General features: G+C 56.6%; 1 protein-coding gene across 1 annotated transcript; it reads left to right on the top strand.

The window, feature by feature from the left end:
- The first annotated feature begins 3,499 nt into the window (after positions 1-3,499).
- Positions 3,500-27,340, top strand: LOC119113382 (protein HID1). Its single transcript, XM_037237702.1, has 17 exons — positions 3,500-3,571; positions 5,580-5,688; positions 6,220-6,433; positions 7,028-7,239; positions 7,765-7,933; positions 8,748-8,870; positions 9,387-9,505; positions 9,929-10,004; positions 10,572-10,690; positions 18,562-18,778; positions 19,652-19,756; positions 20,430-20,594; positions 21,421-21,526; positions 22,373-22,485; positions 22,970-23,094; positions 26,281-26,375; positions 27,178-27,340. Exons 2-17 carry the CDS (start codon positions 5,623-5,625, stop codon positions 27,338-27,340), a joined length of 2,187 nt encoding a protein of 728 aa, XP_037093597.1. The 5' UTR covers positions 3,500-3,571; positions 5,580-5,622.
- The last annotated feature ends 242 nt before the right edge of the window (positions 27,341-27,582 follow it).

Here is a 27,582-nt window from a genome sequence, read left to right as displayed (position 1 = left end):
TCTTCTTGATTGTCTTTAAGAAGGAAAAGGAGCCGGGGATCTCAGAATCGCCGAAGGGTCGGCGGTTCCTCCGCCAGGCTTACATTTTGCCGAGGTGAAGGCGCCGAGCGCCCGGCCGTCGGCGCGCCAGGCTGATACGGTCTCCCATCACCGCGTCCGCCCCAACGTCGCTCCACAGCCGACTCTCACTGTTACTGTGCTGTCTGACCCTGCCCATGAACTGCTTGAACATGTGTCTGCTCCGACGGGGTGGGCGTTTTAAAGGGCCTGTTGATCGTCCTGGCGCGCATGTCCAGAGCAAGTGCTCGGGCCAAACGTAACAAACAAAAACCGTACTCACACCTCGAAAAAACAGCATGTGGCCCTTGGCGGATTGATACGCCGCGCGCCGCATCTGAAGCTGACCTTTTCAGTCCCGTACCCGAGATTACAAAAGCACACACGTTAAAAGAATACCCTACTCGCACTAAAAACCCAACGGTACGTGGACCGCGGCGGATAGACACGCCGCGGGCCACGCGCCTCTTGTATCAGTTCAGGTTGTGTGACCTGGATACATTTCCAAAGAGTTGCTATCATGGTTGAACAATGTTCCAAGTCTGACGAATCGGCTAACCACAAGAGGTGCACTACTTTAAGAGGGCACAACCGCAGTCCGACAGTATGACATGCTGGTGCATCTCGCGCCAGGGTATGAGTCATATCAACGGAATGTTTCACTTTGAAGATATTGAATCAGGCATCAGATATGATGAAGCAAGCTCACTTATAAGTGTTGGTACACTTTGCGTCATTGCACCTTACACAACAATGATCGAGAGTCAATTGACGTCCTTTATATCTGTAAATCGTGCTCACGAACGCCAGATACGAACGACTCGACCATCATACCATTATCAGCATTGATCGCCGCAAGACGATGTACGCCTATTTTCTAAGGCGTATAGCCTGGAAGCTAGAGGGGTTTAGGTCTAAAGAGGGGCAGGACTGTGAACTGCATCAAAAGTTTTTCAAGATGACTGTTTCAGTTCAAAACTCGTAGAAATGTGGCACGCTTCCCTTAACTAAATTCAAGTGCTGAAGCTACTGCCTTTAAGACATTCTCGGCACGATGCGCTCACACCTAAGCACTGTGAATCGCATTATGCGAACTCGCTTCCGAGATGTGCTGCACCAATGAGGTGCGTGGATCGTACGATGAACGTGGGCTTTGGTTCGGTATTCGTTTTCTAATGCTTAGCTGCTTTTCTTAGGTAAGCTGTTCGGATGTGTTCGCATGTCATATTGGTATGGTATATGTTTCGATTTTAGCGAAGCATTCATGCCATACAAGCCGGAATAATACCAAAGGTGCACTACTTTAAGAGGGCACTACTACAGTGCGTTTGTTCGAGTGTCGCAGCGTCTCATAGCAGCTTATGACTCTATTAATTGTATTAAGGTGTTGGAGCCTAACCGATATTCTCGGCAAAGTGTGTTTATATCTAATAAGTGTGTGTCACTTTATCCGGACTGGTGTCTGAGGTACGCTGCATCGGTAAACGTAAATGTATCGGATCAAAAACTTGAGCTTCAGTTCGGTCCTTGGTTTCTGGCGCTTGGCTCATTTCCTCCAGATAGCTGTTTGCACATTATTTCAGTACAGCATGTGTTCAGATGTCAGAATGGTATTCAGGTCTCTCTCGCCAGTTGGAGTAATGCAAGGGGTGCACTACATTACAACGCAACTACAACAACTACAACAACTACAACGCACGCCGGGTGGTCGGTTTGTGGGGGGTCAATTTGACCCCCTGAAATCTTAGGAATTAAGAGAGCTAGAGATCCGAAATTCATAGGGTGTATTGATCTGTACGTGAAATCACTCAGGTCAAAGTTTGAGGTTCTTAGGTTATGACCTTCGGGTCTCTAATAAGGTAAAACAAGGTCAAATTCCAGGTTGGTTTCTAAAGGCCCCTAGAACCTAGGTAACTGCCCTAAGCAAAAGTTTACATGTTCGTTTAAGCTCAGTGACCTTGCTTGATCTTTTGAAGGCCATGATGACTGAAATCATACAAGACTGCTCGGAGTTTGACATTTGAATAGGCAACAAAGATTACGCTAGGCAGTATGTTCCTTAAAGCAAAATTTTGATCTAGGTCGTTTAAGGTCGGTGACCTATTCTGACCTTTAAGAAGTCCATGGAAGGTGTATAATGTGGTTCTTGTCATCAATGAATATGAAATGAGCACCAGGAACTACCCCATACAGCAAGCCCTACAGTAATAAAACAGGTTGATTTTGACCTTGGGATAACCTTCACACCTGACCATAGGTCAATGTAATTTGTTCATTCAATTGTTATGTTGCCTAGGAAAGTATTTCAGAGATGTATTGTTTCGTCTAGCATTCTGTTGTTGGATCAGATTGAACGATTCCCTAGATGTTGCGTTCGCTGAAACTATGAACTGACTTTGACCTGCTATAGGTCGGCAACCTTAGAAGGTAGATCTAAATTTTTGACGCCAGGCTTTGACTAAATTTCAGACGATCCACTATTCAACTGTGTACAGTTATGCAAAATTTGGCGCTGCTACGCCACGCTGTTTGGAAACCATTTCGGAAAAACCTTCGGGGGTGGGGGGGCAATTTGACTCCCGCCCGAGCGCGTGTTAAAAGGGTGCTACTATAATCCGCCCGCACGACATGCCGCAACATCTCACACCAGTGTGTCAGTCATTTGAATTGGAATCGCGCGTTCAGCTATTGCTTCAACATATAATGTCGAAACAGCTCGGCTGAGGCGAATCAAGCAGTTGCGCGCGCGCCCATATCCGTTATTATTTGTATATCCATATCCATATCCATATCCATATGCTGTTATTCAGTCGGCCGTGAGCTGTGGATTGCGATGGGTGGATTGACAAATTTTCGCACATGACGCGTGCAGCGATGTTTAAGCGTATTACGGATGAGGAGAGCTCGTCTGTTCCCTGGACGCGCGATTGGGCATTTGGCAGCCAGATAGACGTCATCTGCAATTGTGATGACATTTGGCGCAATCCGGTCTGGTACGCGGCTGTTACACACCGTAAAGTGCAATGTGTATCTAAGGGAACTAAGACAATGCATGACCCAGCTGGCATGAATCGGCCCTGGTATAAATCTGGCATAAATCGGCTAATGTAGCACATTCCACAGAGGAATTCCGGAACTGCAGGCAGAGTGGTTAGAAATAAAATACGCGCAGACTATAAAAGATTCACGTCAAGATTGCTTCTCAAGGAATAAAAACACAAGGGCATTAAAACTGCAAGCCAAGCAATGACCTAAATCCATAAAAGGTACTTGGAAACGAATTACGTATCACGCAATGCTGGCCCGCCACATGGTTGTTAATAAGGCGATGTGTCCTGCGTTGGCCGGTATCGGTAGCCAAACTTCTTCTTCAGTTGCTAGATGGCAGTGCAAGAAATTCGTACCATACGCTCGCATACTGTGTTCAAGGCCGCGTTTGTTCTGCTGTTGGCCTGCTCGTGGAGACAAGGCCGTGTTGACTTTCCGTGTGTGACTGGGTGCATCCGTAGCTTCTGCGAGTTAGGTGGAACGGCGGTTGTGTCAGACGTGGGCTCTAGAGAAGGGTGATGTACTACTGGAACGGGGCTCCTAACGCAATTTGAGGCGGAAGCCGGCGCTCCCAATAGGCCAGATGGGTGTCAAGACATACTTCGCACTTTGCACCGTGCGTGGGAATTGGATTCTGTGGGAGGGCTGTCCCCCTGCATGTGTTTTATTCATTCATGCCCTTAAGCACATATTGACCCCAATGCTAAAACATGGGAGGGGGCCAGGAGAAATTCTGGTGCCCCCCCACCCCCCCACCCCTCCAAATATGGGGTTAGCTCCCCTCACCCAAATATGTCAACAAAGGCTTTCCCCCTGCTTGGTCCATATGGGCAATGCCATGGATAATATCTGTTTGTGTTAAGAAACCACAGGTAGATGTCAAGCATCCCAAATTGCAACAGTAATATGTATACTGGTAGGTAGTGCCTGGTGGGCACCAATTTGTCCAGGTCATAAGCGAGCTTTTTCCTTACCTTACTGTTTTATCTCCTGATATATCCACCTGTCTTGCTGTGCTCAATGGATTTCTGGTCAAGATGTTTTCATGTCTGCTGGCTTGTGACATGAAACTCATGTCCTGATTGGTCACTGATGTATATATATATATATATATATATATATATATATATATATATATATATATATATATATATATGCAACAATTCTAGAATCTCACTTCAAAGACAAAGATGGTTGCTAGTTTCAGACAGACTTGCACTGAAAGATGCAATCATGAAATTTGATGAATGTTTTGCTTCAAAACTGGAGGTGTCAGCATTCAGAATTTTAGTATCTGCCTATTGTGCATTGCTGTGGAAATAGTTGACATTGCCTTGCTAGATCTCCTAAGTCCTAGTCTCCTGTTTTATTAGACCTTTTTAGGCAAGTCACCATTTGTGACACCAGCAGCCCTCTTAGAGGATGCCTTGTTACCCCATCCCAGGCACTCTAATAGCAACTGGTTAACAACCAAGACCTTCCTAACAAACCAAGGTATATTTTATGCTGCATAGTTTATGTAAAATTACATAATTTGGTCTGCCTCGCTTTTGGCTGGAGCAAGTTTATCATGATTGTATCCCATAGCTTTAGGGGAGGTGATGGCTCTGAGAAGCCATTAGAACTGGGAGGTTGTGAACCCAAACCCCATTAGCAGCTTCTTGATTATTAAGTCATGATATGCCAGTGATGGTGACTGCACTATTGTTGTGTTCCTTGCAGTCAGTTTGCCCTGTGGTTTTCAGTCTTTCAGGCCCTGTGCAGTTTAACAGCTTCTGTCATCACCAGGGCTCAAGCTGCATAGGTTGTCTGGAAGTCCATGAACTTGCTGCATCCAAGGCCCCTTTTTATCACAGGTTTCATCTAGTCTTCTGGTGAAAACATGAGACTTTATCTCATTAGTCTTGTCAGATCTAGGAAACTTGTGGGTGATGTCATAGGTGCCATTTCAACTCCATGGAGATATCAGAGAGCCAACAGTTATGTTCATGTTTCCAAAGGTGGCATGCAGTCCCAAATGGCCCATATAGTGACATGGGAAGCTGGGTCACATGTAGTCCCATGTGGCCCCAGTAATAATGTGGGCGGCTGGGTCACATATAGTACCATGTGACCCAAGGGGTGATGTGGGCAGCTGGGTCACATATAGTCCCATAGGGGCCAAGTTGTCATTCCAGGGGCAGGTCTCCTGTTTTACTTAAGTATGCCCCTTCACTTAAGTATGCTATGGACCACATGAGCAGGGTTGTTTTGCGTGCATTAGTTATCGGCAGAGGCCGCTTAAGAGGTTTGTTTTTTCATGGGGCTTGGTTTTTTATTTGTTCAGGAAGGCATTGTAGCCTCTATAAGCTCTCCCCTTATGTGCCACTGAGCATGAATGGGAAAACAATGTTAACATGAATGATGGTATTTAATGAAATTGGCCTCTGTTTGTCAACCATTAAGCTAATGTTCATTTGTCTACCTCCTTTCAGTGTTGATAGCCAAGAAAGTTGTTGACACTTCTGTGTAAGAATCATGGGTAATGCAGACTCAAAGGCCAGTTTTCGCCAGGCTTTGATGCAGTTAACATCCAAGGCTCAGGTAAAGCTTGGTGTCTCTGCTTTTACACTAACTAGAAAGCAGATGAAAACAGGAGTGTCTGATGGTGGATGATTCTGCATGACCTGTGTAATTGGCTTGTCCACAAATCTAGGAAGGTTGGTTGTTCACCACCATTGCCATGCCTTGTCTAACAACAACTTTGTTTAAAAAATAGTGCATAGTGCTAGGCAAAATCCACACAAGTTTTGATCATTTGGTTGTAGGCCCAGTAGACCGAGTGTTTTTGTCAGAGCTTTAGTGTGCAACCATGTGCCTGCAGTGTAAGTAGATTGGTTATGAGAATGAATATTTAATCATAAGAAATAATGGTCAAGTGGTAACAGTCATCTGCCATGCTACAGGATGCTTTAAGTGTTTTCCTTACCACACAGAGTGGTAACAGTGTCTGCACAGAGCTGTAACAGTGTCTGCCATGCAAGAGGACGGTAAAAGTGTCTGTCATGCTCTGCTGGTGACCTGGTGACCTGTCCTGACGGCCTGGTGACCTGACCCGATGCCCCGCGTCGGCAGCCGGTGGACCCTTCCGATGACCGGTTCTGGGACCAGTTCTGGTCCGAGTCGGTGACGTCGGTGGAGGATGTATTCGCCCAGACGCCGCCGGCCGACATCCGCGCGTTGCGTGAGGAGATGCCCTCCAACATGGCCACTGTCTGCTTCAAGGCCGTCGAGAAGCTGCTCAAAGCCTCCGAGACGGGCTGCTCCACGCAGCAGGAACAGCACACAGGTAACCAGCGCCGCTCGCCGGCAACGGCAACTGGTGAACGTTTCCACGGAGGTCCTGGGTGCAGTCTGCTTCCCGGGGATAGGACTGGGATAGCTCTTAACAGAACAACTGAAGGAGTGAGGAGCAGTGCGCTGACTAACGGAGAAAACACCGACTGGCAGTTAGATTTAGCAGTAATGGAACACGGGTGTTTACGTAAGTAGTTCCACACAGCTGCAATAACATCACGCTGGTAAACAGATCTCGGGCAAAAACAACACAGCTGTAACCAGCTCCACGCGGCTGAAGCGGCAGACACTCCCGCCGAACCTCCTCAAGGGCATCACGGAAGGGCGTGCCGTGGTGCCGTGGTGCCGGGGATGGGCGGAAGAGGGGGGGGGGGGGGGGGGCGTGGCGCCGGTGCTGTGTCGATGTGACCAGAGCAGCGCGCGGGGTCTGGCTGAGCGACGGTGTGAGGCCCTGGCGCGCCGTTCCCCCGTCCGGGAGGCTCGCCGGCGTCACGCATGCGGCGGGCGCCCGCTTGCGCGAAGCGCCGGGTGCCGAAGGCGTCACCGGCGGCGGCGCCCCAGCCATGACGGCTCCCCCGGCCGGCAGTGCTCAACTGCGTGCGCGTGCTCACCCGGCTGCTGCCGTACATCTTCGAGGACTCGGACTGGAGCGGCTTCTTCTGGAGCAGCGCGCGGCCGGCCGAGCCGGAGGGCGTGGCCGACGCGCCGCCGCTGGCGCAGACGCTGACGGTGGCGCTCTGCGACCTGCTCTTCTGCCCCGACTTCACAGTCACGCCTAGTCGCACCGGCGCCGGCCCGGTCAGTGGCGCGCGGCCGCCGGGTGGCGGCGGCGGAGGGGTGACCAGTTCGCTGGCGAGGCGTCGGCGGCGGGTGGTCGCGTTGCGATGTCGTCGGTGGCTTTCTATGGTGGCGCGCTGTGCGGAGGCTCCCAGCTGGTCTCCAGGCCGCTGTGCGCGGAGGCCGTCGGTGTTCGTTTCTGGTCTCGGTGCTGCCGCGCGTCGCGCTCGTCTGACCCCTGACCCCCTGTCTGACTCCTGCCTCCCCCTGTCGACCCTCTTGTCTGACCCCCGACCCCCCTGTCTGACCCCCGACCCCCTTGTCTGACACCTGACTCCCGTCTGACCCCTGACCCTGACCCCCGTCTGTCCCCTGACCCCGTCTGACCCCTGACCCCGTCTGACCCCTGACCCCGTCTGACCTCTGACCCCTTGTTCGACCCTTGGCCCCTGGCGGCCGGTGCCGCGTGCGTGCGTGTCTGTCTGCGTCTGTATGTCGTGTGGGACGACCCGGCCAGCGGCTGACAGGCGCCGCCGTGACCGCCAGGACCAGCACGAGGACGTGCAGTCGATCGACAGCTGCGAGTACATCTGGGAGGCCGGCGTCGGCTTCTCCAGCACCGTCACCCACAACTCCAGCCACGACGCCAACCGCACCGAGATCCTCAAGCTGCTGCTCACGTGCTTCTCGCAGACCATGTACCTGCCCCCCACCGGTGAGCGGGCCCGGCGCCGGGTGGCCGGAGGGGTGGGCTCAGGCCAGGCACCGCGGCGGGACACGACCGAGCGCCGGCCGTGTGGCCGTGGAGGTGCGGGATGTGGTAGGGACTGAGGCGGTAGGGTATGGAGTGACCGAGGGAGGGTGTTGCGCGCGCCTGCGGTCACGGGTTTCGGTCATTATTTTTGGAATAGGTTGCATTCGGGAGGAATTTCAGTAAAGCTAGAAGTGCGTGTTCAGGGATTCTTGCAAGCTACGGGAGGATCCTGAACCAGGCGGTGACGGTGTATCGAGCGCGCTACGCAGTATTTGCATCTGACGTTGTTGCTTGGTCGCGATCTATCGGTGTCGACGCGCGTGCGGACGTGCACCATCCAGCTGGCCGTTGCTGGGTCTCGCCACCTCTCGGGTCTGAGTGCCTCCTCGTCCTCTGCCTGTGAGGCCTGACCCGGGCCGGCGCCGGTCAGGTCAGGTTAGCGGCAGAGCTGCCCACCGCCGCCCGTGACCTGCGGAGCTCCCTCAGCGCTCCCTCAGTGACCTGCTCCCTCAGAGATTGCCGCTCCCTCTCTCCCTCTCATTCGCTCTCCGAGCCGCTCCTCCGCCGCTCCGCCGCCGCTCCGCCGCCGCTCCTCCGCCGCTCCTCCGCCGCTCCTCCGCCGCTCCGCCACCGCTCCGCCACCGCTCCGCCACCGCTCCTCCCCCGCTCCGCCGCCGCTCCTCCGCCGCTCCGCCGGCCGCCGCCGGCCGTCGCCGGCCGCAGCCGGCCGCAGCCGGTCGCAGCCGCACGTGACGCGCGCGCTGCTGTGCTTCAGACGCCGGCCAGGCGGGGCCCAACCGGTGGGTGCGCTTCTTCACGTCGTCGGAGAACCGACACGCGCTGCCGCTCTTCACCTCGCTGCTGAATCTCGTCTGCGCCTACGACCCCGTCGGGATCGGTAGGACCGGAGCGACGAGCGTGGAGAGACCTCCGGCCGCGACTGTGGGAAGAGGGGGGCGGCGTTGGGTGGTGGGGTGGTTGTGGTTGTGGGGTGGTGGGATGTGCGCAGATGGTGACGTGCAGAGATTACCGATGCTTCACGCCGGTGCTGTCCAGGTGGCGGGCCAAGCGACAGCGTGTCAGGCTTGGTCGGCGTCATTTGATCACAGTGCTGGATGCTGGCTCTCGTTACCTTTGGCTGATTCTTAGCGTACTTGGATCATCATGCTTTGTGCTTCTTCCATCCCGTCTTGAAATGGGCCGGCGGTCGGTGAGACGTAAAGCGACAATGATTATTATTACGCTACTTCCCGGGGTCTTCAAACGGCTGACGCAACCACGCTATGTATCTTTGTTTAGAAGTGTTCTGGTCAGCATTCGTGCATCCCACGTCGGCCGGTGGTGCGCGGCGCGCGCGCGCGAGCATGATCCGCCTCCCGTGGAGAGTGACGCTGACGTCCCGGCGCCGTCGCAGGGCTACCCTACAACCACCTGCTGTTTAACGACAAGCGCGAGGCGCTGATGGAGACGGCCCTGCAGATCCTGATCGTCACGCTCGATCACGACTCGGCCGCCGGCCGCGCCGACGACGAGGTCAGCCCCTCCCCCTCCCCCTGCTGTGTGACGTCGGCCGTGACGTCACGGGCCGGCGGGAGGTCGGGGATCGCCGGCGCTCTGTCGGTGGGTCGGCTCGTGTGGAAGGCTTGGACTAGTGCTGGGGCTCTGCCAATGGCGTCTCTGCGGGGGTGACCTTCTGTAGGCGATGTCTTGACCTCGATGGGGCCCATATATTGGGCTATTAGTGGAGAATCGCAGCTGGGCTCTACGTCAGAGGCGACAGCTGGCTTCAGCGCCGTTTCACGTGCTGTTTGAGCACTTGAGCGTCCGCGACACCGAACGTGGGCGTAAACACCACGTGCGTCTATGTCTTGTCACGTGACCACCCGTCGTTTTCACCTTTGCACACCTTCGAATCGCTTCAGCCCTCGGGTCACGTGCCTACGGACGGCGTTGCAGGGCTCTCCAGACAACCTCTTCATCAACTACCTGTCCAGGATCCACCGCGAGGAGGACTTCGACTTCATCCTGAAGGGTGCGTGGGGGCTGGGCCGCGCGCCGCGTCATGTTGCCAAGTGTCTGGTGGGTTCGTGCCGTCGTCCTGGGCGCTGACGCCTCCGGATACCCTGCGGTGTGCCGCAGCGGGCGGGTATCGATATCTCCCGCGGGGAAGCCGTGGCCGAGACGTTCGCTGTCGTGCTGCCCGGTGTCTCGTCGGCGCTGAGTGGCTGGCCTCGTTGTACTGGCTCGGGCTTCAGGCTCGGTCGCGACCGCGCTGGGGTGTCTCTGCAGGCGATGGGGTGGCCGGGTCTCAGGCGGTTGGCTTGTGAAAGTCGGCAGACGGTTCCCACCTCAGACGCTACTATCGCGTCTTGCTGCACCCTTCTCCCCCCGCCCCCTCACGCACACACACACGCACACACACACACATGCCATTCAATGCTCACGCTACTCTCAGCTCGGTGAAGCGCTCCTGGTTCCCTACAGCCGTGTGCTGTCTGTCTCGCCGCGTTCGTCTGCCGGCTCCTTGTGCCGCCTGTACGACAAGCAGGCAGGCAGGCCCCGTCGGTGCCGCTGAGCTGCGTCCCGTGGCGTTCCATAGGCTTCACCCGGCTGCTGAACAACCCGCTGACGCAGACCTACCTGCCGCACTCCACCAAGAAGGTGCACGCCCACCAGGAGCTGCTCGTGTTCTTCTGGAAGTGCTGCGACTACAACAAGGTACGCGCGCGCCGGCCGGCCGGGGCGTGGGCCCAGCCGAGGCCGGTGCCGGGGCCGGCCCGGCTCCGGGGCCGGCAGAGCGCGCCGAGCTAGGACAGGGACGGGGTGTGGCCTCTGTCGGGTGGGGGGGCCTCGCTGCCGGCTGTCGATGGTGGATGACTTCCCCTCGACTGACCGGGCGTCGGAGGAGTTTCTTGCCGTGAGCCGTCTCAAGTCGGTGGCCTGGGCCGTGCCGCCCGCGGTGCTGCGACAGAAGTCACCGATGCCGCTCGCTCGGCGCCGATCGGCCGGCGTGCGCCGCCGTCAGCGCCGCCGAGCCAGCTGGGTCGGGCGGCGGCTGGGAGAGGGTGCGGGACTGAGGCTGGTGGATGTGGAGCGGGCGCTGACTCGGAGACTGCTGATGGCAGGCCGGGGCGTTGTGAATGTCTTAGGGTGGTGGGACCGCATGACTCGTGTTCACGTGCTGCTCCCGGCCGTCGGCATATGCCAATAGCCCGTACTGTACGTTCTTATCCTGGCCAATAATCCGTTCTCTATATTCGTATCTGGCCAATAATCCACACGCGTTATTAGTATCCGGGCCAATAATTCGTACTCTATATCCGTATCCGGGCCAATAACCCATGCGGTATATTCGTATTCGGACCAATAATCCGTACTTATATTCGTATCCGGACCAATAATCCGTACTCTATATTCGTATCTAGACCAATAATCCGTACTCTATATTCGTATCCAGACCAATAATCCGTACTCTTTATTCGTATCCGGATCAATGATCCGCAATCTTTATTTGTACCCGTACCAGTAATCTGTACCCTATATTCGTATCCGGACCAATAGTCCGTTCTGTACATTCGTATCCGGGGCAAAAATCCGACTCTTTGTTCGCACCGGGGCCAGTAATCTGCACTCTTTATTAGTGTTCGGGCCGATAACCGGTACTCTATATTCCTGTCCGGGCTTATGACCCCAGCTCCATATTCAGATCCGGGCGAACAGTCCGTACTGTGTTATACTCGCTCATCGCTTCACGCTGAATTCCGGCACCGCCCCATGTGCCGTGTGACCACCACTACCGTCCCGATTCGGAACTGGTGTCTCCTAGATAAGTGTAGTCTTGGCCCATCGCCGACCTCTCCTCTTAACCGCGCAGCCCTGAGATGGTCAGTGCTGACCGAAGGGCTCTTACTCCAACCAAACCGAGAAAGACAACAATGAGCCACCAACGGGCTACGGCCACGTGACTTATTTCACTCACGGTGCATTTGATGTGCCATATTTGTGAAAGGACGAGCTGGGACGGGATTTGAAGAATGGATCTTCGGTGGAGGTGGCGTATTTTCTTTTGCTTTTTCCAGCGCCTTTTTCGCACAGCCGAGAAGTCGCCTTGTGTTATTTAACAACGTTTGTCCGATGGAGTCCCAGCGCGCGTGCTGATGGTCCCCAACGCATTGCGTGACCGATTGGTATGTCAATGACAGTCACGGTGCTGGGACCAATGCCGTGTACATCCACTGGAACTGACGTGGCGTGCCTGAGCCTTCTCATCTAGTTAACAGGTAAGCATGTATTGCATTTTCCGTATAACTTTTCATGTACATTCGCGAATATTGCATATTTTACGAGCAAGTAGTGTTATCTTGCCATGAGTCAGCGGTATGCAAGCAAATCGCGCCCTTCTAGGCTCTGTGTATCAGGACGTGGCTTTTCCTTTGACCTTCACGGTATGTCAGCGGTTAACGTTAAGTATAGTGTGATAGCTTGCAGCCGCGCAGTGGGAGTCAGCGGTGGTTCAAAGCAGTCCCCCGCAAAACGAATGCTGTTATCTGGCTCGGCCACATTTCGTGGCATCTACTACGTGTGCCGTGACTCGTCCACCAGAACCGTCTCACTTTCGTTTCGATAAGAACGGTACAATTTCTTTTTGGACAAGTAAACGTTAAAAGTAATCCCATCGAGGAGAGAAAAGTGGCTGTTTTTGTCCGCAGCGTTCTGGGAGCTGATGTGGAATTCACGCTTGAGAATGCCAAGTTTGTATTTGTTCTTACGCTCTGTGGACCGTAATCGGTTGGCTATCGGTTGAATGATCTAAGAAATGAACGTGAACCCACCGGGCTTGGACGCGCAGTCGGCAATTGTCTCCTCGGAAAGCTGTGAGAAATATCAGCATGCGATTAACTGCTTGTGTGATTCCGATCCATAAAGCTTCCTCATTATGCTGTACTGCGCGCTTAAAAACCCATTCAAATGCAGGGGTATTCTTGAGCTTCATTCGGTATGAACGGTTATGTGCTCCTGAACCACAAAGCTTTCTAACTGTCCTGTGCTGTGCACTAAAAACTCATTCAAATGCAGAACGATGCTCGTGGTCGACGTAAACAAAGATTCGCGAGAAAAGCACGCATTCAAAGCGCTCCATTCGTCATAGTGACGGATGAGTGCCTTGCTGTGACGTGGTCTGGCTGGTCAGTTATCCACGGTGGGCCGCTGAACGATGTCAAGCCCCGCGTGACCCGAGGTCGTTAGGGTACAGCGTATGGTACCGTCGCTGGACACGCTGTTCACACGAGTCTCCGACATCCGTGATGGCAGACTGTTTGGAACAGTTTGCGTGGTGGGTATATTCTTTGGATATTGTGTCCTTTTATAGATGTATTTTTGCAGCTTGCGTGTGATGGCGATTAATTGTTATTTCAGGCGAAGTGCCGTCATTGACGACGTTTTGGTTTTATGGCTATGGCCCCAGTTCGTGGAATTGCTGTCATTAGTACCTCAATTAAGCGAGTGATGCGTGTGTCGAGCTTGCTATTGGCTGTGGCTTAGTGCCTCGGCGCAATTACAACTTAGTACACGTAGGCTGTAGGGTAAGTTGACAAATGGAGGGTCCATATAATATACCACATAAATATCCAACGTTATTTTACATGCAAACAAAATGGTTCAGTGATGCCAGTCGGTTTGGCAATTTTTCTAGTCGGCGTATGCGGTTTTTAAGTTCTGTGGGCATAGAGTATCGTCAGTTAATCGATGGCAACTGTGATCTGCCTCCCGTGATAACTTGCGATTGAAACAGAGGTGGCCAGAAAGCTTTTGATGAAACACGCAGTCGTCACGCGGAAAACGGCGTATTTTGAGTCCCGTCTTGTTTTCCCCCTGTCGCCAGCTCCTTAGAGCTTATAACATATACAAACATTGCAAGCTATAGCGTCCATCACGCACGAGAGCCCCGACGCTCAGACGCATTTCCGGTACCCTGACCTCGCGCAGTACGCGGGCGGCCCGGTCGTGTCGTGCACGTCCGTGCGCACCGGCCAGGGGGCGCTGGGGGTGGCCGAGCACCGGCGCGGCTCCCACGGGCCGCGGCGGGAGTCGGCCACCTGGCGGCGCGCCTATCGGCCGTTACGTAACGCCGCTCGTGTATAAGGGCCGCCCGCCACCGCCGCCGTTTCCACCGCCGTCCCTCGCGCGTCGCGTTCCCACCCGCCGCCGCCGCCGCCGCGTCTCGCGCCACTGCCGAACCGAGTCCGCCTCGCGATGTTGGTGCTGCTGCTGCTGCCGCTGCTGCCGCTGGCGGCGACGGCCGACCAGTGCATGCACCCGGTGACGGACGCCAACTTCACGAACGCCGGCTACGAGGGCATGTGGTACGAGGTGGGGAAGATCCAGACGCCGGGCGGCGCCGCCTTCCAGAAGGACTGCGTGTGCGACGCGCTGAACTTCCACTCGGATGAGCCGCAGGTGCGTCAGGGTGATGGTCAGGTCCGCGTTATATTTAGTGGCTGGTGTGGATGTAAGAATCTTCGTTAGGCTCTTTCTTGTCTTTTTTTGTTTTGTTTTGTTAGGTTTTTGAGTTATTGGTGTGATTTTAAAGGTAACTAGTCCGGAATTTTGTCTTAATATATTGACAGAGTTGTCTAGGCACGTTTATGAATGGTGTTTCTCACTATGGTGGTAAGCTTCAGCGGGTTTGCCTGTTCCGACCGTCTGGCCAAAATACGATGTTCTGCCTTTAGACACGGATGTTTGTGGTGCTCTTCAGTGGCAGTCTAGCAGCAAATGAATGTAGTGTAGTTCATTTTCCGTAATACTGCTCTTCCGTGCCTCGTGAATAAGTCAACTTCACCGGTCATATAGTGTGGTGAAGTTGTAGGCATAGTCGCTTCATCGTCGGTGAGGAGCGTGCACGAGCTCACGTCACGCAGCGCTCTGTCGTTCTCGCGAGCTCGCGTCACGCGGCGCTCCGTTGTTCTCACGAGCTCGCGGTGCTCTGTCGTTCTCGCGAGCTCTCGTCACGCGACGCTCCTGTCGTTCTCGCGAGCTCGCGCCACGCGGCGCTCTGTCGTTCTCACACCGCCGCGGCTGGCTGCCCGCTGACCGCGTCCCGCCGCCGGCAGCTGGGCGACGGCGAGGTGACCTACACGTGCCGACACAAGACGGTAGATGGCGCCTTCACCAACATCACCGCCGACCTGCGCTACGCCGGCACGCCGGGCAACTTCGCGCAGCAGTTCCGCTTTCCGTTCGCTCCCTGTGACCGACTACAACCTGGTGCTGCTGGCCGAGGACGCCGCCATCGAGTACGACTGCAGTGCCGGCCTGTTCGGCGTCAACTACTGCATCCACTTCATCAGCCGCACGCCGCAGTTGCCGGCCGAGCGGCTGCAGGAGCTGCGGCAGTTCGCCGACCAGCTGGGTCTGAACACGCACCAGCTCGACTACAAGGAGAACGTGCAGGACGGCTGCTGGTGATGGGCGGAGCCGGCGTGCAGGACGGCTGCTGGTGATGGGCGGAGCCGGCGTGCAGGACGACTGCTGGTGATGGGCGGAGCCGGCGTGCAGGACGGCTGCTGGTGATGGGCGGAGCCGGCGTGCAGGACGGCTGCTGGTGATGGGCGGAGCCGGCGTGCAGGACGGCTGCTGGTGATGGGCGGAGCCGGCGTGCAGGACGGCTGCGGGTGATGGGCGGAGCCGGCGTGTCGCGGCGAGCTGGGTGTGGCGCGGCGGGCTGTCTCGGACCGGCCGGCCACTAGCTACGCCTCGACACCCCGACCTCCAGTTCTAGCGGCGTGGGGGCTCACGGGAGGGGAGGGAGCCGACACGCGGGCCGGCGGCGCCACGCTGTGCTAAGAGGGCGCGCTGGAGAATGGGAGACTGTAGGACGCCGAGGCCGGACCCCGCGGAGAACGCAAGCCCTCCAAGGCTACGTGGCTGCGCATGAAGTCGGCGGTACTGGAATTGAGGATGTTTTGGATGGTCAGCGTGGATTGATAAGTGGCATTGTTACATAAAAGTTGACGCTGGTTTTGTTGTCCGAGTCATTGCCGATGCTTCAATGCAGCTGACTACGTTGCTGTTGTGTCGTATGTACATGTGCGAAGTTTGCTGTTGGTTGTGGCTTTGTACCTCAGCCGGAGTCAGGCTGCAGCATAAGCCAGTTGTATTGAGTCGTAATACAATGTTGAGCAAACGCGCGTGGGTTTGAAGCATTTTTCCGCATAATTGTGTCGGTATAAGGTGAGACATGGCCATTTTGTTTCATAATCAGTGGGCGTGTTTTTGAATATTTAATCCGAACCTTTGAAATGGATGGATTTCTGGGATCAGAGCACACGCTAAGCAGTGCTTTTTGCGTAAGCCCCGACTCTTATCATTCAACCATACAATCCCAGGTTAACGACCAAATTTGGTGGCGAAAGCTTAACGCGCCGCAATGTCCGTCCTTCCGTCTGACCCCACCTGACCTTTAGCGTGGCCGCTGTCACTGTCCGTAGGTCATATCTGTCAGGGGCAAACAGCGAGCCCCTATAGCGATTCGAACCCACCCGCTACAGGTGGGTGGACTGGAAGACAGGCGCTCTAACCAACTGGGCTATGGGGACGAACATGACACCACGTATGTTTACGAATACTTTAGTGGTCACGCGATGTTCGGACGTTTCAGCGGGTCTGGGCGCACCGAGAGGCATCTTATGCCGGGCGCTTGGAGACACGGGAGGAGTTACATGGTATTGGAGCGAAACGTTTTTTTGTGACATTTTGTTTAAATGTGCAACGTTACATGATTTCATCGGTGATACGTGTTGTATTATACGGCCCTTTTCACTATTTTAGACATTGTAAATGCAATGCCAGACCTCGAATGATGAAACATAATCAGGCCATCAGGCATGCGCTTGAAGCCCCCCCCCCCAAAAAAAAAGACCCAGGATCCATTCCCACGATTACATAAACATGGAACTATGTGAGATTCTGGATCCACCTTGGGGATCCAGGCATATATCTGCAAGCTTTATATGACCCTCCGTACATATGCATGTCGCCCCTTAAATGATGTAGCCATGGTTGGGCGAATACCATTACGCAAACAAATGAAGTACCAGAAAAGTTCCACAGTTGCATGTGCGCTTTACGTAATACCATATCAGCGTGCCCAGTGTGACGTCATCGACAGTCCGATGGCGTCCGATCTTACCGGTGATCATGATATCATGTAGATAGAGCAGCACGTGCAAGAAATAGCGTAGGATGCACAGCTTGTTACCGCATATGGATGTCTGATCAGTCTCGGATTCATCCTCCCCGTGCCTTACCATGCGCCCATGGGCCAAATTGACCCTCCGAAGGTTTTTACAGAATAATTTCTGAAGAGCAGGGCGTAGCCGCGCCAACCTCTGCATAGCTGTAAGCAACTGAATAGCGGATTTTTTGGCGTAAGAAATTATATGTAAGTGATAAGGTCGCTGACCTATGACAGGCCAAAAGAAGGCAATCTGGGAAATCGTTCAATTTGATACGACAGCGGAGTGTTTTTAATGCAATGAAACCACTGAATATGGAATAACAAGTTCCAATGGCCTAGGGTCAGTTGTGAAGGTCAGGCCGAAATCAAAATTAGCTTGCCTTTTTACTCGAGAGCTTGTACGGGGTATTTTCTGGTGCTCTTTTCGAATTTATTAATATCAGGGCCTGCAACAAATACCTCTCATGAACTTCTTAAAGGTCAGAGCAGATCACTGCCCTACGATGACACAGGCCACTACTTCATTTTCAGGAAAATGTGTAACCTTTGACGCTTGTTCAAATGCAAAAGTCGAAACAATCGTAGAATCATTGCCACTATGGTAACAGCGAGCTCACACTACGTTCGCACCTTGGGGAAGGTGAGTTCGCACTACGATTGCGCGTGGGAGACGTGAGCCCTGCACTACGTTTGGAGGCGTGCCTGCCCAGTGCACATAACGGCGCCGGTAACAGGCCCGACTGCCCGACTATCGGATGCCCCACGCCCACATCGCAGCCAGTTGCCCATCAAAAGTGGGTATTCATGTTTACTTTTAATAGCACATGTTAACGAATGGTTGAGTGTCTGATGGGGGACGATCACGTGACTCATCGTGGGGAAACTGTGATGCTTTCTCTTGGCAGAATTGGAACACTGGTATCTACGGATATGTTTATGTCTGATGCTGGAAACGGTGATTGCATAACGGAGAGCTGAGCATTCTGCATTGGTGCGGGCGTATTTTCCTAGCCCATCAAAAGAGGAGATGTCTTTCGCCTTAACTGTGTTCCGTTGTTACAGTGATGAGTACACCGTTCTTGTTGCACAGTGAGTGGGAGACAGACGCCTTGTCCTAAGTCCGGGCACGAAGTGACCATCATGGTCGGTGCGCCCCAAACCCCCCAGTTATCGTCGTCGTCAGTGTGGCCCTCTTGACTCGTGTCCAGAACGTGGCTCCTTCCCAGCCTCATCTCAACGTCATCATCGTCATCGTCGTCGTCATCGTCATCCCCCATAGCCTCCCCCCGCCCCCACCCCTCGCGCGGCGCCAATCGCCCCCTGACCGCCGGCCCTCCCTCGCCCGCAGAAGCTGCTGTTCTTCGTGCTGAAGTCGAGCGAGGTGCTGCAGGTGACGGTGCCGATCCTGTACCATCTGAACGAGTGCCGCGCCGACCCGGCGCGCGTCGGCCTCATGCACATCGGCGTCTTCATCCTGCTGCTGCTCAGCGGCGAGCGCAACTTCGGCGTCAGGCTCAACAAGCCGTACACGGCCGCCGTCGCCATGGACGTGCCGGTCTTCTCCGGTGGGTGGGGCGCCGGCGGCGGGCAGCGCGGCGAGGCGAGGTGGCGGCCTCGCTGCGGGGGACGGCGCGGCGCGGACGCCGCGCGGGGGAGGGGAGCCGCATCCTGTCTCCGGGGGGGGGGGGGGATGCGAGGTGCAGCAGGTGTGAGTTCTGCGGTGATAGCCGTTGTGAAAGGGCTCTGCTCGTCGCGAGCGGGTGTCGTGGGGTAGATGTCGCCGGCCGCGTGCGTGCGTGGGGGAGGGGGGGGGGGCTGGGGTGCAGGCGGTGCGCCACTTGTGGACGGTGTTTGGTGGGGGTGCGCTGCCGTGCGGTCCGCCCCAGGCGTTTTTGGAGGCTTGTTTTCGGTGGGCGTCCCCAATTTGATAACTTTGTGTCATTTTTTTATAGGTGAGGTTGTAGTGATAAACACTGACAAAGTTTGCTTTCCAACGGGAATGATTCAAGAGTATTTGGCTTAACGCTTGGTAACACGTAATGTTCTATCCAAGTTCTTGCAGAATCTTATTCAGTGTTGTCAGCAGCAGAGCGTGGCACGGAAGCAATCCTAAAAGAATGCAAAGGCAATGGTTTTAACGCGGTTTAGGAAAGATATGATCCACTTGCGGGTCTGGGAGTTGGGATGTTACAACAGGTTCCACTCGCGTGGTCGGCATTGTAAAAAAGAGTTGCATGGCATGTTTGCTGGTGGTGTCACATTCACTTGAACCTGCATTTGCCCTGCGTTGTAAGCAGGGCTTATGAATGCACGCGATACCACTCATAACTCAGCGTAAGTTGTCATGCTGTATAAAGTATATGTGTGCCTCTGCGGCGACCAAGACCTACCTGCCTCTGTTGTCATTCCGTGCGTGTCTGAGCGTCCTGGCGTGGCAGGCACCCATGGCGACCTGTTGATCATCGTGTTCCACAAGATCATCACCACCGGCCACCAGAGGCTGCAGCCGCTGTTTGACTGCCTGCTCACCATCCTGGTTAACGGTACGTGACGCGCCCCACTTCCTCGTGAATTCACGCACTCGGGAGGGACTGCAGTCGACGCGCCCGAAAACTCCAATGAACAAACAAACAAGCACTCGGGAGAGACGTGGACATTTCGTGCTCACATGAAGCCCTGGTGGGATTCACATAGTGTTGTAGCGTCGTTAATCTGACGCGTAAGACGTCCGCAGCCGTCATTCGCGTGCATCCCTGTGTGGAGACCATCCCTGGGACGGTGTCCCCATGTTTTCGTACCGGACGGGTTGCCTGGTTTGGAACGGTGCGGCTGGAGGTGGTGCCGCGCCTTACCGCGCCGCTCGGGTCAGCGTTGGTCGCAGCTCGGTGGCCGCCGGACTGGGGTGGCCACCGAGCTGGGGTCGCGACTGGGGTGGCTCCGACCGCGAGCAGGGCCAGTCTGGTGTCGCTCGTGACGCAGGTGTCGCTGTGTGACCGTCACTGAAGCGCCGCTGGGTCCCGTGAGAGCGCCGAACTAGGTAGCCGCAGCCGCTCAAAGCTGTTACAGCCGAAACCCTCGACGCTGTGAGCTCCTGCGTGCGATTCTGACGCTCTCGGTCTGCGCCGCTATCCCTGGCGATGATTTTCGACCCCGGCGTCGGTCGCGGCGCGCCACTCCGCCCGCCCTCGGAGCTGACGTCAGAGTCCGTCACCGCAGTATCGCCGTACTTGAAGACGCTGTCCATGGTGTCGGCCACCAAGCTGCTGCACCTGCTGGAGGCCTTCACCACGCCCTGGTTCCTGTTCTCGGCGCCCAACAACCACCACCTGGTCTTCTTCCTGCTGGAGATCTTCAACAACATCATCCAGTACCAATTCGACGGTGAGTTCACTCCCTCGCGCCTTTCGTGCGTTGGTCCTCCGGCTCTCCGACCCGGCGCCTCGCGCGCTGCTTGTTGCTTCGATCAACCCCGTGTAGCATATGATTTGCGTAGAGTTGCGATGCGTACAAATGCGCGTTGGCACGCGCCATCCAAGAACCGGTGCAGCCGCGCGTGCATCATCTCAGTGCTGACCCGACCCCCGTGCTCGGGTCGGGCCAGCGTGTTGGTCATCACCCCTGGGTGGCCATCATTAGCGGGCCGTGCGTGAAGGGGGTCGGACCGTTTCCCAGCCGCCGTGGCGACACAAGCGGCGTCGGTGTCGTTACGGCATCTGACGGCGCGGCGCACAGCCTGTCGCGTTGCCCCGCGTGGCAGGCTGTGCGCCGCGTGTGCGCTTCAGTGCGCCGTTCATTGACGCGTGTCGCAGTCTGCTGGCGCGGACGTGGTAATACTACCGTCGTCCTGCACCGGGTGGGGGATGGCGAGGGAGGCGTAATGACGTGAGGTGTATCTCACGCACCGAATCCAAGCGTCGAGGCCGGGGCGGCGACGGGGCGGCGCCCGGTCCGGGTGCCGTCGCTGCCCCGCAAGGTCGCCTGGTCTGACTGCACTCTGACCTGGCTGCTCCCCGGGCGGCGCTACAGCGCCGGGCCGGCAGAGGAGCCGCGCCGCTGCAGCGCTGGGCGGCGCGGCTCACGTGCTGCGCAGACGGTCACGTGTGCTCACCGCCGGCCGCGGCGCGGCAGGTGCTCCCCGGAACCCGCCCGTGCGTGTCGCTCTTCGGTCTCCGCGTTCCTGCGAATGACGTGGTTCGTTCCCCGGCAGGTAACTCCAACCTGGTGTACACCATCATCAGGAAGCGGCAGGTGTTCCACGCGCTGGCCAACCTGCCGACCGACCACGGCGCCATCGACAAGTCCCTGAGCAAGCGGTACGTGTCGCGGTCGGCTCTGCCGACCGCGTTGCCGACCCCGGTCTGCTTCGCGCGGCGGAGCGAAGACGGATGTTTGAACCGTAGCCCTGTGTTTCATGCGCTGATGTGCCGGCCTTCCTGCGGAGCATAGTCGGTGATAGACCGGCCGCTGCTTTGCGGAATGGCCTCGACGCCGATGCACCTGTACCCCCCCCCCCCCCCTTCCACGGTCGGGGTCTGCCGTAGGGATTGGACACCGCTGCACGAGCGAGCCGTGGGCTGGTCGGCTGGAGCACGCACGCGTGTGGACTGGGGGGGGGGGGGAGGGGGAGCGAGGGAACGAGTGGGGGCGGGTTGGCCGCTGAGGCTTGCTGTGACGTCACGAGAGCCAACCCTGCGAGCCCCGGCGCTGGCAGAGTCGCAGTGCAGGCCCGCTGGCGGTGGGCTCGGAGGGCTGGGCGCGATGTTGCCCCGCGTGGCAGGCTGTGCGCCGCGTGTGCGCTTCAGGGTGCCGCTCATTGCCGCGTGTCGCGGTCTGTCGGCGCGGACGTTGAGATACCGGCCCAGTCCCGCGGCATCGCATGCCTGGCCTGGATGGTCATCGCCCGGCGTGTTCAAGGTGTGCTCTTACTGGTACGTCTGCCTGGCAGGCGTGTGTTGACCGAGTCGGTGTGTCCACAGCGGGACGTCGTCAGTGTTCGCGACTGATTGTCGCGTCAGGAGGGGTGGATCACGCGCGCGTTTGGCGGGGAGAGCAGGTCACGAGTCGGTGCTGAGACTGGGCTGTTCGCGTCTGTGGATGAGGCCGGCGCTGGCCGTCCGTCCTCTCGCCCTCACCCTGTTCCTCTGCCGCTCTCCGTGCAGGTCCAAGAGCGAGCCGTCGCGGCAGGCGTCGCTGGACGGCTCGCGCGCGCCGCCCGCAGACGGGCTGCTGCCAGACCCGACGCTGCTCAAAGCCACGCTGGCCGCCACGCCGCGTGAGTGCGCGCAGAGCCATCTGTGGACGCGCTGGGGAACTCGAAGTTCACGCGGTCTGCGATGGAGGGGTCCTGACGCGGAGCTGGTGAAGGCGCATGCCGCGGAATGCGTAGACGGGACGTTGACGGGGTTGGTGCGATGCGGATCTGTTAAGCTGGGATTGCGATGAGCACGTCTTCGTGGGATGCGTGGACGGGACGTTGACGGGGTTGGTGTGGTGCGGGTCCGTTTCCCTGGGATTGCGATGAGCACGTCTTCGTGTGCTTGGGCCGCGGACGGTGGTGTGAGCCTCCGGAGGCTGACCTAGGTCGATATGCAGGAGGTAGGTCCAATGTCGACGCCCGAACTGCGCGCGCTGGCACTTACGGGTTTCAGCTGCCCCGTTCCCCAATTCCGTCGTAAACTTCTGAGTATTCGCCTGCCTGTGCGTAGTCTCTGATCAGGGGACTGCCACTGACCCAGTCCGCGTGCTGCTTTGCGCAGGCATCGACTCGATGACGGAGAAGGAGTCGGCGCACCCGCAGCCGGCTAACCTGGCTGAGCTGACCCTGAGCGAGCCGGCGGCCGTCTCGCGGCCGCAGGAGGGCGCCAGCGACGCGCCGGCCGAGTCTGCCGCCTCCTCGTCCGCCGCGCAGGTCAGCCAGACACCGCCGCGACGCGACGGCGTTCCCTCGCTTGCCACGTCCCTCTGGTCCTGTTCTCCGGTTTGCATTGCGGGAGTCTTCAGCCAGACCTTACCAGATCCTCGCGAAATCAATGCTGTTTAGTGTGCATGAATTGTTGCACACCGGGCACGATTTAAACCTGGAATTAGAAGTGCCCGAGTGCTTTGTTGGTGGATCTTGGATCTCGGAAGGGGAGAATGCAGAGATGGATACTTGATTCATCCCCCCCCCCCTCCCCCCGGCACTAAGATTCATCAGTACCAGCATATGACGGATTTACGTGCGAGGGATAAATACGACAAATGACTTTTCAGCAACCAATTATCCATAGAATGGCGTCATTTGCCCAACCAACTCAACACAACACCACGGTAGCTACCATACCGGGCTGTTCTTCGCTAAAAGGTGGATCAGTTAATCAAAACGCATCGGAAAACTGATAAATGCCCCGTCTTTTGAACTGAAGCGTCGGTGGTTTCACCAGCTGGCGACTAATGTTTGTGTATTCAACTGTTCAGTGACCCGAGTGACGTTCAGGGAGTTGGCCTGAGGCAAACTGGCGGAGATTGTCACCGAAATGACCTCTGCTGACGGATGTAGGAATTTAATAGGATATATAATATGTTCAGCGATGCTCTGAAGGAGAGTGGCTTGCTAAATGTAGCAATACGTTATGTTGCTCTCTGCTTATAATCCATGTTGCATTCGCAACGCGTTTTATCCGCCTTAGCACAACAACTAGCGCCAGTGTTAAAATGCTGTTCGCCCGGCTGCTCTATTGCAGCTCACCTTGGTGACCAATCTGAACTGTTTGTTGGGAACAGTATTACATTTTCGGTGCGCGTCGGCGTTCATACCATAAACCCATATGCACGTTATGCCAGGTGTGGGGCGTCATCGTCCATTCTCATCTAGCTGGGACAAGCATTTCTCTTAAGGAACTTGCCGTGACTACAGCCTGCTAGTTAGCGCGTCCAAAATGAGGCACAGCATTTAACGGAACAAAACTACTCGTCATTGCAGCTTTTGCGTCTCCACGCATTCAGTGCTTCCTCGCTGTATGCATAACGCAGCAATGCAGAGCCCAAAGGTAATCGGATTCGGTGCGTAGCCGCGTTATTCGCGTGCGAAACCGTGCAGGGCTCTCCCCGGATCATCGGCGGGCGTTTAATGCCAACGGAATGTAGCCTGAACGCGATATGACCGCAATGGTCCGGCTGCGAGGGTAAATGCCGGCCCGGGAGGCGCTATTCGGCAGCGTTGGGTCGCACTCCGGCGTATCAGGCGTGCGGCCCGAGCTCCGGGTTGAGCAGAGCCATTATGTACTACAGCTGATAGCATTCAGCCTGGGACTGATACGGTGGTCGCAGACGGCGTGGCGCCCTTTCGTGTCCGGCAACAGATCCCCGTAACCAGACATGGCCTTGGCGTGAGCAGAACTGACTCAGATAGTCACCAAAATGACCTCTTCCAACGGACGACATAATGTCGGGTCAGGGATGCCCTGAGGGAAAGCGGTTCGCTAAATGTAGCGCTCACCTTAACTGCTACCGGTTGTGATGCGCTCTGTTTATAATTCATATCGCATTCGCCATGCGTTCTTTTCCGCCTTCATACAATCAGCGCTGGTGTTAAACGCTGCCCGCCCGGCTGCTCCAATGTAGCTCACCTAGGTGGCCAATGACACCGGATAGAGCCGGACAGAGCCGGATACGCATGAGCCCCGGTGACGTGTTCGAAGGGCCCGGTCAGGGGCCGCGGACAACGCTGAACCTGAGCCTGGTCAAAGCATACCGCAGACAGCGAACCCAGTCCAAGGCTGACATATTTCTCAATGAATGCTGGTGTTTCGCATCAGGCGTGTTGACGGGTTGCCGCGTGCCGCCCTGTGGTCTGTGCACGCATGCGCCGGTTATGCCTTTTGCTGTAAAGATGTCGGGTGGTGTGAGTATACCCATCACACGCGTATCACGCACATTAGGCTTAAGTTAGACGTGCTACGCGAGCCAGACCGGGAATCGCTGGGGAATGCTACAGTCGTGCTGTGGACAAACGGCTGCGTCAGGGCTGTTCAAGGCACGCGGGCCTCGCTCTAAATCACAGGATGGTTCAACTAGCAGGCGATCGCCCTGACTCGGGTCTCCTTGTAGGGGGGGGGGGGGGGGTTCTACTGTCTCCGAGTCTTTGTGCACGTACGATGGCCCAAGACACGCTGCACGACTGTGGCGGCTGACAACCTGCGGGAAAGTTTGGAGAAATAAAGGGCTGTTCAGCTTGGCAGGTGAGCTGGGATCCATCCAAAAAACGCTTGGTTTAGATGCAAGGTTCCGGTTGAAAGGTCACCCGCGTCGACCCTGCTCGCCGGGACTGACGGGTCCCTCGGGCCAGCGGCGGGGCGGGGCAGTCCGCGGTAATTTCCGCTGTCTCCGCCCACGGCCGGGCTTTCCACGTGGACAGCGCGTGTCGGTAACCTGTCCTGACACCTCTCTGACATCCTCTCTGACCCCCCCCTTGACCCACCTGGCGCCTGTGACCCCCCTGGTACCTCTGACCCTCTGACACCTCGGACACCTGTAATCCCTGATACTTCTGACCTGACATTCTGACCCCTGACACCTGTGACCCCCTGGCACCCCTGGCCCCTGACACATCTGACCCTCTGACACGTCTGACCCTCTGACATCTCTGGCCCTCTGCCTTATCTGATCCCCACACTTCTGACCTGACACCTTTGACCCCCTGACACCTGTGACCCCCTGGTATCTCTGACCCCCTGACACCCTGACCCTCTGACATCTCTGACCCTTCGGACACCTCTGACCTCATGGTACCTCTGACACCTTGACACCTACGACCCCTGACTCCCCCCCCCCCCCCGATACCCCTATTTCTGTGCATAGCCGGGCTCCCCACGCAGACGGCGGCCGTCAATAACCTGCGCTGACACCCCCTCTGACACATTTGACACCTCTGACACCCCTGATACCTCTGACACCCCCTCCGACACCCCTCTGACGCCCCGGTCTCCGCCCACAGCCGGGCTCCCCGCTTAGTCAGCGGTCGTCCGTGACGACGGCGGCCGGTGCGGCGGCTCGGCCGCCGGCCGAGCGCTGGACGCCCTCCGGCCAGTGGGTGAACTCGTGGAAGAACAAGCTGCCGCTGCAGACCATCATGCGCCTGCTGCAGGTGCTGGTGCCCCAGGTGGAGAAGATCTGCATCGACAAGTAAGCATGATTCACAGCAGGCGGCGCCGCGAGGGCGGGGGACCTGTCGCGACCCCCGCTCACGTTGTGAGTAAGCATGATTCACAGCAGGCAGCGCCGCGAGGACGGGGGGGGGGGATGGTCCGGTGGCTGATGCGGCCCCTGCCCATGTGTTATCGCACGGACGCCCGACCGTTCCGTTAAACAGGCGGGCTGCGCGGGTTTGGTCTCGCTCATAGGAAGGGGGGCGTGACCATGGTTTCGCTGACTGAAGCAATTGGAGCGTGGTTGGGGGCCGGAAGTAATATGCGTAATATGGGTAACATCATATTTAAGACTATATTACACACAATATTCCAATATTATGTCGAAAAATATTAAGATGTATGTTAAACAGTAGAATGTTCCGATATTATGTTATATGCTACTCAGCTGTGATGTTATATCATATTCAAATATTGTGTTGTATGTTATTCAATAATTACATTATATAAGATTTGAATGTTATGTTGAATGTAATACGGGACCGGAAACCGCATACAAGGTCGGGAGCAGCAGGAACAACAGTTAACTGCGAGGAGGGGGGGAGAGATAATTTCCCTGCCCGTCGTCCCGATCTGTGTAGAAGCGGGAGTACCCAGCATCCACCCTCGCGCGTGTTGAGGACCCGATGCCGCGTCCGCTGCGGCGAGGAGCCGGCCGCTTGTGCCGCGGTGTCGTGCGCCGTCTCCGCCGTCGCCGCCGCGGCGACCCCGCACCGCGGCCGCCCGGCGCGTGCCCGCGACCCGCCGGCGGGTGAGCCTGACGGGCCGGCCCGCGCCAGGGGCCTGACCGACGAGAGCGAGATCCTGAAGTTCCTGCAGCACGGCACGCTGGTGGGCCTGCTGCCCGTGCCGCACCCGATCCTCATCAGGAAGTACCAGGCCAACTCGGGCACGACGCTCTGGTTCCGCACGTACATGTGGGGCGTGATCTACCTCAGGTGAGCCGCCGGCCGGCCGCCGCGGCCGTCGGGTTATCGCGGCGGCGCGGCGCGCTGCGGTGCGCGGAGGCGGCGCGTCGCACACCGGTCCTTGTGTTGAATGAGGTGTATGCTGCCGCAGCACGTCGGCGGTAGGCGTTGTTTCTTGTTGCGGATCAGGAGCTGCGAGGCGTGAGTCGTACGGGATGACCCATTTCGCCGTGCATGTGGGTGTGTGCGATGACCGTGACGGGGCGCGTGTTCGGA

Source organism: Pollicipes pollicipes, unplaced genomic scaffold (genome assembly GCF_011947565.3).
Source record: "Pollicipes pollicipes isolate AB1234 unplaced genomic scaffold, Ppol_2.1 Scaffold_7262;HRSCAF=8765_pilon_pilon_pilon, whole genome shotgun sequence".
Taxonomy (NCBI): domain Eukaryota; kingdom Metazoa; phylum Arthropoda; class Thecostraca; order Pollicipedomorpha; family Pollicipedidae; genus Pollicipes; species Pollicipes pollicipes.
This window is presented reverse-complemented; position numbering and strand designations above follow the sequence as displayed.

Bases quoted from the DNA above. Each gene is read 5' to 3' on its own strand.
- LOC119113382 (XM_037237702.1), top strand. From the start codon at position 5,623: ATGGGTAATGCAGACTCAAAGGCCAGTTTTCGCCAGGCTTTGATGCAG. The intron at 9,506-9,928 runs GTCAGCCCCTCC...ACGGCGTTGCAG, and splicing joins CCGGCCGCGCCGACGACGAG to GGCTCTCCAGACAACCTCTT. The intron at 23,095-26,280 runs TCTGCCGCCTCC...CCCTCCGGCCAG, and splicing joins CCAGCGACGCGCCGGCCGAG to TGGGTGAACTCGTGGAAGAA.